This window comes from Morus notabilis, unplaced genomic scaffold (genome assembly GCF_000414095.1).
Source record: "Morus notabilis unplaced genomic scaffold, ASM41409v2 Scaffold312, whole genome shotgun sequence".
Classification (NCBI taxonomy): Eukaryota; Viridiplantae; Streptophyta; class Magnoliopsida; order Rosales; family Moraceae; genus Morus; species Morus notabilis.
This window is the reverse complement of record NW_010367006.1, coordinates 155,289-165,743: the sequence shown is the minus strand read 5'-3', so window position 1 is coordinate 165,743 and position 10,455 is coordinate 155,289. Positions and strand designations below refer to the sequence as shown.

Genomic DNA, 10,455 nt, shown 5'->3' with positions numbered 1-10,455 from the left:
TTCTCTAATGAACAGTGATTCATAAAACACATTCATGAATCGGAGCTCCTACTGGTCCAAGTACCGAATCAACCCTCAAGAGAATTATTTATCTACTTCTTTCTTAAGAAGGAATGGATTCCATCTCGTGTAATAACATTCCCGGCTACCTACTTCATCATGTCTCCAAAATACAAGGAATAGGATTCAGGATCTCATAATCCGTACCGAGTAAATCAAAAGACACAAATCCATAAATAGGAGTCTGTTAAGAACTCAGGATTAAGATCATCCTATATATGACCATCGGTAGACTCAATTAGAATTTCTATACTTAACGGAATTATTAGAAATTCATATTGTGTCTGTGTCCTTGTTCCACATAATCTCATTATGCGAAATACACTCATTTAATATCTCACCATATTAACAGTGCAGATAACACCGTTCCATTCTAAATGGGAATGACATGTATTAATAGTGTTTTAATTAAAGATTCTGAACTTTAATTAAATTCATTATGAACATTGCTTTTTGATTATTATCCTTAAACATTATCCTCTCATATATAACACTTATATACAATGTTTAAGGTTACATAAATAATCATGGAATTTTTTATTGATATTCATAAAATATTCATAAATATATGCACATAAAATAATGAATAAACTATTTTATTAAATAAATAATAAATATCCTATTACATCTCATGCTTCTAGGACACTATTCCCAACAGTATTAGTAATGGTGATTTTTTTTTTTGGCATATCAGTTTCATTATAGCTATATCCTTTTGTTTTTCTGACATTTATCAGTTACTGCTTCATGTAATACGGTTTTGTTGGATTAAATGTCATGTGTTGTCGTTTATTATTGCATTATGACCTCTACTTTTTAATCCCTGACCTGATACTATGAGGCTTGGTAGCATAAGTTCCATTCCAGTAGGATAATGCTCCAAAACTGATATGATGCTTTTATTTGCAAATCTAAGCCAATCAACTGATTTAGTTGATGTATGAGGTTTCCCAGGCCCATTTACCTTCCAAATGTATCGTGAACTTAATTGTTCAGGAGATGAAATGGCGAGTGCCATGTGGCAGGCTCATGGAAGAAATAAAAATCACTAGTTGTACAACTACTTCAGTTACTCATGTATGAACCATTTTCTTTTGTAAGAGATTATGTTGGGTGATTCGATAAAACCTTTGTTAAATCTTTTTAACTTTGGCATTTCTCCAAGTTCATTTAAGCGATGACTTTCTCCCATATGTCTTTCTCCCATATGTCGATCACTTTCGACTTTCTTTAATCTCTCACAAGTTGAAAGTTGTGGAAGGCTTGTGCAGGGAGCAATATTTTTCATAAGTCATTTGGTAATATGTATTAACCAATTCAAGGATAAAAAAAAAATCATTTCCCAACATGATAACATTAAACGGACACTATTAGAAGAATTGGTAGTATTCATGTATTTTTTTTTCCTTTAATTTCCCTTTGCTAAAATTGTGGACAATAGAGGTGGTGGTTGAAATTGTGAAATTGGTGCAGTGAACACCTCACAATTTGAATTGAGATGAAGGTTTGAATTACCATGTGCACTCCTAAACACTAACTCTGGTGCGATATTATGTGGCCCGCGTTTTCACCTCTCCCCTCTTGTGGGCTCCCACTGCTGTCCCCGAATTTATATTGGCTGTTCTCTCTTTGACACACATCTCTTTCACATGTTATTTTAGCTTAAAATTTGAGTTTTCAATAACAGAAAAAATAAATTATCAATCATTTTTTATTTTTAATAATTAGATGCTTATTAAAAAAATGTCTATTTTTCATATTTTTTAAAATTAATTTAATTTTGATCGTATTTAACAGTAAAAAATTGTGTCCACTGTAGAAAAGATTTTTTTCGTTTTTTTTTTTTTCATTTTATGTATACACTTTAAAAAAAATTATTTTACGGTGTGTTGTTGTTGTTGTGTTTATGTATATGTGTATATATACAATGATGGTGATGTCAAGCATGATGATATCTCCTAAAAATACGAATCTATCTATCAATCTATTCCTATGGTTTTTGAGTTGGCTTCAGCATTTTAGTCAGACGTTAGACGCACGCTCTCTCCCTTGGTCTGCCCTGCACGCACCTTTAGTCAAATTAATATATATTTATTCTTTTTTTTCCTTTATTCTTTTTTTTCCCCTATCCAAGTCAATTTTTCCTTTATGTCGCTGTCGTTTTATTGTCAATGAAGTTATCCTCACTCGTATTAATGAGAGACAATACTTCAGAAATTAGCATAAATTTGAAGTTATAACGAAGGGGTCAATTTTGTAATTGAAATATAATCACGAAATTAACATAAAATTTGGTCAACCACATGTTAAGAACTACAGCTCTAGTAGGCATTAAGATATTTGACACGAAACACGATTTATATTATTTAACGACAAAAAGAACAAATAAATTTCATTAGCTAACCTATATTTTTGTTAAAACTATAAAAATATTACTACATTATCATGTGACTGCCAAAAAAACATTAAAGTGTAAATGTAACTTTCACAAAAGAGACCTTATTTGATAATCAGATCGTATGAGTTATGATGATTATCATTGTTAGTGATAAGAATGAGAAAGGACTCATCTAATGTGTTTGCTAATTATAATTTTGTGTATTTTATTTTCCTAAAACTACAGGAAATTTCTATTCTTGGTGAACTGTTTTTGTTCCCCATTGGTAAAGAATAGTGCAATGTCCCACATTGGCATATTGAATGTTAATAATATCCTAATAATAGGGAAGATAATTTACTTGTAAATTAGAGATTTTATACTTTTTCTTAGAGAAATATTTTCCCTATTGTAACATAAACAAACAAGAAAAACAGTAAAAAAGAAATTAAAAAAATATAAGAAAAAGTGACTTGAATTGCATTACCGTAGAGATAAAAAAATCAACAGAAAGAAAAAAATTCAACCTTTTTTCGACAAGAAAACATTAATAACGTCTTTTATCAGGAACAATTGAAACACATCTAGGATGTTATGAGAAAGCACTTGTGAAAGAAAAGAACTATAACCTCTTCACGATTTGTAGCAAGACTCATTGTAATCCAATTCTTAAAAGGAACGAGAGAGTAGTGTTGAAGTGTCACTTGTGCTCTTCAACTTTTGGAATTTTAAGTGAGAAAAAAAAAAAGCGTTCTAGTGTAATATCTGAAAGGAATAAATCTTTGAATAGTTCCAAAACTCTTTTCTCTCTCAAGAATTAGAGGATGTTTGGTTGGAGGATTCAAACCATGATTTGAATCATGATTCATAGTTCGCTATAGTGTTTTCTCTCACAAAAAATACACGTAAATTGAAAATAGTTTTAATCACATGATTCTAATCACATGATTCTAATCCATGAACTTTGTCTCATAAACAATCTTTGAATTTTAAAAAGGTCTCATAAATGGTATTTCTGTTAAATTTTATATAAAAACAATTAATTTATCTCATAAAATGTCTCTAAACTATCTTCTCTCTCTATAAATGGTCCTTTTATTAAAAATTATACTAAATTTAGTCCCTAAACTAACAAAAAAGCTAAAAATAATTCATTTGTTAAATAAATAGATGAAAAATATTAAATATAAGAAGTTGTACTATATGTAGCTCCTAAACTAAAAAAAAAAAAAAAAGAAATGCTAAAATTAGTGTTTTTGCTACATACATTTTTGTAACTATTTATTCACATATATAACTTTAATAAATTTTTTTTAGTGATGATAATTGTACCACTATATTAATCAATGTTCTAAAATTATTACTCTCCGATAATAATCTCTAAAAATATATTTTATAAACATCTGTTGTATTATGCCATTATAACCACACACGAAGATACATATAAGCTAATGGAAGTACATACCCTCACTAAACAATTTAAAATATGCATACATATTTAAATTAATGTCAATATTATTTCATCTTAAAAAACAAACAATATTATACACGCAATGTACACACACAAATTCTAACTAAATTTCTCAACTTTCTTTTTATAAGAAATACTGTGAAGAGTTATTTGCAATTTTTTATTTCCCAAACGATTATTATATCATCAATAAAAATAAAAGCAAGCAAAACAAAAAACCAAAAAACAAAAAATTGTCTAAAGAAATAATAAAAGCAATTAACCACAATCCACCACTGCACACCAAAGTGTATGGTACGGTTATTATATATTATTTTATGTATTGTAATAAAAAAACAAAAATATTTTTATTTATGTGGGGTTATATAGAAGTTTAATGAGTGTAAATATAATCACTTTAAATTTTTTAATTTAGGGACTACATTTTTATAATTCTCATATTTAATGTTTTCTATTTATTTATTTGGGGTCCGTTTAGTTCGCTAATTTGAGTTTTTAATTTGAGTTGAGATGTAATTTTATATGAGAGTTTTTTACTGTAGTAAAAAAGTTAGATGTAATTATTTTTGAGAGCTTTTTACTATAGCAAAACTTAAATTCTAAACTCGAATCAGTGAAATAAACGGCGCTTTAATATATGAATTAATTTTAGCTTATTATTATTATTATTATTATTATTTTAGTTTAGAAATTAAATTTAGTACAACTTCTAATAAAAATACCATTTATAAAGAAAGAAAATAGTACAACGATCTTTTAGGAGATAAAGTTAACGTTTTCCGTTCAAAATTTAACAGATAGACTATTTATAAGACTTATTTAGAGTTTAGAGACTATTTATGAGACAAAATCTAAGATCATGTTCATTTCACTTATTCAAGTTTTGTTACAGTAAAAAACTCTTAAAAATAGTTATATTTAATTTTTTACTACAGTAAAATTTTTTTACATAAAATTACATCTCAATTCGAATTAAAAACTCGAATCAGTAAATTAAACTTGCCTTAAACAAAAGAGTTTTAAGGACCATTTATAGATTTAAAAAATTATACAATTAGTACTATTTACTAAAATAAAATATTATAAAAAAACTAAAAAATAATATTAAAAAAAAGGAATGAGAGAGAGTATGTGTGCAGAGCACGCGAAATATGAGAGTGGGAAGGGAAGAAAGGGTCATAAATACGAGGTACAGAGTAAAGGGGAAGGGCATTGGCCGGTAGAAGAACGAAAGAGGCAAAGGTGGCCCTCTTCCCGTACTCTTGGATTGGACTTTTCTGGAAAGAGTTTCCTTTTCCTCCTATTATTCCCAATTTCCTTTTCTGATAACAAAGACCCCCTTTCCCCTTTCTCTATTCTTCCTCTTCTCTCTGTTCTTGGCCCTTTAATTCCTATAATTACACAACACCCCCTTGTCTTTTCCCAATTTGCCCTTCCCCATGTTTTTACTTTTTCTTGCTCTCTAGTAAAAAAATAAATAAATAAAAATTCAGGTGAAACAAAAATTAAGCTGAACATGGAATACCAAAAAGAAAAAATATATTTGTTGTACATGCATTATCTTTTTCTGTGACTTAGTAATTAGCCATCTAGTTTAGTCCTTGCGCTGTCTATTTCCATTAGTGGGTAATGTATAGAGAGAGATAGAGAGAAGGAGAGAGAAAGCTTTTCGATTTGGTTAACGTGGGAAAGTTGTGCAAGAAAGAGATGGTTCTTTCTTTCCTATTTTCCTATCTCATGAGAGAATTTAAAAAAAAAAAACATAATAGATGCATAGTTGTTAACAGTACGCTTTCAAACGCAGTTTAAAAGGAAACGGAGGTGGGGCTATAAATACTAGAGATCAGCTGCCAATTGGACACGTAAAAAAAAAAAATTTTGAAGCAAAAACAAGAAACCAAATGATTGGTGGGAAAAAAAAACACACACACTAACATATCATAGAAATAATAATTTACACGATTAAAAAAAAGAATACATTACAGACACTGTAGAGAGATGAGAGAGTGAATTATGAGTCATTGGAAAGAAAAGGGTGTCAAGTGGCTAGAGAGAGAGAGGGAGAGAGAGAGTGAGTATTAAGGTTGGGATTTGATGCTTTCGGGTAAGCTTTGCTGAAACTGGCCTCGTCTATGCTGTATTGGGCAGTTAAGGGGAATACCAACAAGATCTTGGACCTCTCTCTCTCTCTCTTACTTCTCTCACTACCCTTTTCAGCAAACAAAACCAACCCATTTATTCATTCATTCATTTACTCATTTCTCTCTTGCTTAGCTTCTCTCCCTCGTGGGTTTTCGCTCTCTCTCTCTCACATACCCAGAGAGAGATAGATTTTTTTTTGTTTTCAAACCGACCCACTTCCAAGAGTTCTGGTTTGCTATATAGTGATAATCCGAAATTTCCCTTTTGACAAAAAACAAGAAAAAAAAATGTGGGATCTCAATGACTGTCCTGATGACGAGATGATCATACGAGACGACGAATCCGAGGGCTGCTCGTCGCAGAAGACCTCCTTCGACGGCGACGACGAGAAGGGAAAGCGGGTCGGATCCGTCTCCAATTCTAGCTCCTCCGCCGTCGTGATCGAGGACGGATCGGACGGCGAGGACTACGCCGGAGGAAGAGCCATCAAGAAGCGCGGAGGAAGTTTCGGCAGCAAGCTATTCGGGTTCTCCATGACCCACGACGACTCCATGGACGGTGACCCGCCGGTGACCCGGAACTTCTTCCCCGTCGACGACCCAGAACAGGAAATGGGCGGCGCCACGTCGGCGGCCGGCGTGGGGCCCGCCGCTGTGGCGTCGTCTTTTCCGAGGGCCCACTGGGTCGGTGTGAAGTTCTGCCAGTCGGATTCTCTCGGCGCTGGAAAGCCGTCGCCGGAGGTTTCTCAGGCACCGTTGAAGAAGAGCCGGCGAGGACCCAGGTCGAGGAGTTCTCAGTACAGAGGTGTCACCTTTTACCGGCGAACTGGTCGCTGGGAATCCCATATATGGTTTGTAGCTCTCGTCTATATCTGTATCTATATATATATATATATATATATATAATATGAAATATAGTTAGTTATATAAGTTTCTGTTTTTGGACATTTGTCATGTTTGTATTTATATCTAATCAATTGTGATTTCATGTTTGGGCTTTGATACAGGGATTGCGGGAAACAAGTTTATCTCGGTATGACTTTTGTTGTATGCTTATTTTTTTTTTCCATTTATGGGTTGGGAAATTGGTGGCTACGCCTGAAAAATATAACACCTGCGTTGTATGATAATTTTCTGTTCTTTTATTTTCTTTTCCTTTATTTTCTTTTCTTCTTTTCCTTTTTTTTTTTGGTGGTGGTGCTGATGAGATTGGTTTTGATTTGGATTTGTGTCTGAGATAATAGGTGGATTTGACACCGCACATGCAGCTGCTCGGTGAGCTCTGCCACTTTTCCCTCTTCTTCATAACAAGGTTTTTTTGGGTACAAAAACTTGTTTGGATTAAAGGAAAGTTTTTTATTTTATATGGCAGTGCATATGATAGGGCGGCTATTAAGTTTCGTGGAGTGGAGGCTGACATAAATTTCAGCCTAGAAGATTACGAAGAAGACTTGAAACAGGTGAGTGCGTTTTGTAGGTTTTGTGCATATTGAGAAAGAGGGAGAGAGAGAGAGAGAGGCAAAAAAAAAGAGAGTCATGATTTTCTATAATCTTATCTCGAACAGTTGATACCTTATCTTCAATAGTTGTGAATGTCGTATTTTTGGGTGCTTATTTTTCGTTTTTTTATTATTATTGAAATTGTAATTCTTCTTTAGTTTGGCATTTAAGATTTAAATGGGAAAGTGGAAAATCCTTGCTAATATTCTTATCTCTCACAATGTTGTTGTTTTTTGTGACGTGTAACAGATGAGCAATTTAACCAAGGAAGAGTTTGTTCATGTACTCCGACGACAAAGCACAGGATTCCCTAGGGGGAGCTCCAAATATAGAGGCGTCACTTTGCACAAATGTGGAAGATGGGAGGCAAGAATGGGCCAATTTTTGGGCAAAAAGTAAACATTGTTAAAAAAAACTATATCTTGTAAACTCTTGTTTGGTTCTCTTCCTTTTTCTTTTCAACTTACATCCTAATCCGTCCCTAGAAATTTGCTTTACATCGAAGTACGTGTCTTTCATATCTAAATCTTGTTCAACAGGTACGTGTATTTGGGCTTGTTTGATACCGAGGTTGAAGCTGCAAGGTTTGTACTTTATTGTGATTTTTTAATATATATAAATATACGAATTTCTGGCTTAATCACAATTAAGACTGGCCAACCTATATGTTAAAAGTTTTTCTGCCACTTTTTTTGTAGGGCTTATGACAAAGCTGCAATCAAGTGTAATGGTAAAGACGCTGTCACCAATTTTGATCCCAGCAGTTACGAGAATGAGCTTAACTCAACAGGTAAAGTAGTTAATGCATGGGGAAATATATATATATATATGTAGTACAAAAATTTATTACATCTTGTGTGTAACTTTACAGCTTTAGCATTTAGTTTTTGTTACAAAATTAATTCTATGGTTTGATCAGTGGAATCATCCGGTAACATTGCTGCGGATCACAACCTGGATTTGAGTCTTGGAAATTCTACCTCTAAGCAAAGCATGAGCGGTGCAACTGCAGTTGGGAATCAGATTAGCCAAAATGCTGCATTGTTGGAACAGCATTCGGTTCCAATGCCTTTCGAAACCGATCATTGGCGGAATCCGGGATTTAGGCCTAATAAGGTTCATTAATACTACTCTTAATTATATATCATAGTACTATATATGGTTTAATCAGTACCCTTTTTACCAATTCATATTATGAATCCACACTAATCAAAGTTCTCCATTTTCTTTTCCATTTATTAGATAAACAATGATGCTTACAGAAGAGATGGGTATTTGGAGAATGAAACAATGCAACTTCTGAGCAGAACCCACCTTCAATCTCCAAATGCTGGCCATCATGAAATGCATAGATTTGGGCAGCAATTCAGAAGGCCTGGAGAGTCCCAGATTCCCAACAATTTCCCACATCTTCACCCACCAAATCATCATGTTGGTACTTCTTAATATTTTTTTTCTTATGATCATAAATTTCCCTTAATTGGGATTGTTTTTTTCTTAAGCTCAATATTAATATGACAACTAATTTTACTAAATCTAATTTCAGGTACATTTTCCTAGCAGCAGCAATGGAGGACGAATTGGCAGTAGTACACATGACCAATTGAGTAATAGTAGCAGTGCTTGTGAGCGACAAAGAATGGCGATTCAGTTCTTCCCTAACTCTGTATGCAACTGCTGCAGCATCATCAGGATTCCCACCGCTGATCAATAGAGAGACTTCTCACAAGAATTTTGAGTTACTGCAGAGAAAAAGGAAAAAAAAGAAAAAAAGAAAAAAAAGATATATACATTCAAAGAAGAACCAGAAAAAAAAAATTATGAGGTTTAATTTCCAGATTCTCTCTTCACGAGACCTTCCTGCCCTTTTGAAAAATTTTCTGCCTCGTCATCGTGATATCATATCACATGATGATCAGCATCATGATCATGGTCATGATCATCATGATCATCCAATCCTTCCAAAATCCTGATCTTCATCATCACTTGTCAATTTTCTCCAAGGCATGTAAAGATATCATCAAAAACTTTTTGGGACTCGGCTCTTTTGTTTTTCCCTCCTAACTCTGCTAAAAACCCCCACCAAAAAAAAAAGGAGAAAGACTTGAGAAAAAAAATGGTAAGAAAGGGAAATTTACCTTCTCTGGAAAATGTTGGTCGTCGGTCAAACTAACAAATGTATGAAATCTTGAGCTAGATATTATTCTGAGCTCTGACTAGAAAGAAATTCACTGATTCTATAATATAACTTTGAAATTTTGAATCGCAGCAGTGGTTTTGCTAATTATTCACTATATATTTATGTTTATATTTATTATATTTGCACACTTATTATGGCAGATTGATTGATATTAATTACTATGAGTGAGATAAATTAATTTTATGACTTTCTAGATTTGAGAGAGAGAGATCTAGCTTAATGCTATCGTTATTATTATTATTGTTTTTTTGCTATTAAAAGAGGAGAAAGTGAAATGGGAAAATCAGGCAAATTGCAAAGATTAGAAAACTGGTATTTTGTTATGAGTCTCTTGGAAATATCATATTGGATGGTGGTGAATAGTCACTATCATAGGTGTCCTTTGAATCAGTTCTCTCCGCCAAAAGCAGTCAGACACTGCTATTATTACGAGGGGGACGTATCATTGTTGTAGCCCAAAGCTTCAAAAGGACTCAGAGAGAGAAAGCCAAGAAATTTAAAAAATAAAAATAAAGAGAGATTTCAATGGTAAAATTTCAAAAAAAAATATATTTAATGGATAGTGTTATGTTTTTTCACTATTAAATTAATTCCATTAAAAATTATTCGTTTTACTCATTTTTTATGGTATATGATTTTACTAGATGTAACGATAATATTATTGATACGGAGATCGTGCCGTATAAAAACTAAAAGACATTAATAC

At 32.7% G+C, this 10,455-nt stretch overlaps 1 protein-coding gene across 1 annotated transcript; it reads left to right on the top strand.

Moving 5' to 3' along the window:
* The first annotated feature begins 6,176 nt into the window (after nt 1–6,176).
* LOC21389234 (floral homeotic protein APETALA 2) lies at nt 6,177–9,321 on the top strand. The gene is made up of 10 exons (XM_010111502.2): nt 6,177–6,900; nt 7,057–7,082; nt 7,294–7,324; nt 7,422–7,509; nt 7,799–7,944; nt 8,089–8,133; nt 8,248–8,339; nt 8,469–8,665; nt 8,792–8,980; nt 9,096–9,321. Exons 1-10 carry the CDS (start codon nt 6,338–6,340, stop codon nt 9,261–9,263), a joined length of 1,545 nt encoding a protein of 514 aa, XP_010109804.1. The 5' UTR covers nt 6,177–6,337; the 3' UTR covers nt 9,264–9,321.
* Nucleotides 9,322–10,455: the final 1,134 nt, after the last annotated feature.

What these genes read in the sequence shown, in the direction of transcription:
- LOC21389234 (XM_010111502.2), top strand. Translation starts at nt 6,338, where the DNA reads ATGTGGGATCTCAATGACTGTCCTGATGACGAGATGATCATACGAGAC. An exon ending in ACGAAGAAGACTTGAAACAG is followed by an intron (nt 7,510 to 7,798) that starts GTGAGTGCGTTT and finishes GACGTGTAACAG; the next exon opens with ATGAGCAATTTAACCAAGGA. An exon ending in CGGGATTTAGGCCTAATAAG is followed by an intron (nt 8,666 to 8,791) that starts GTTCATTAATAC and finishes TCCATTTATTAG; the next exon opens with ATAAACAATGATGCTTACAG.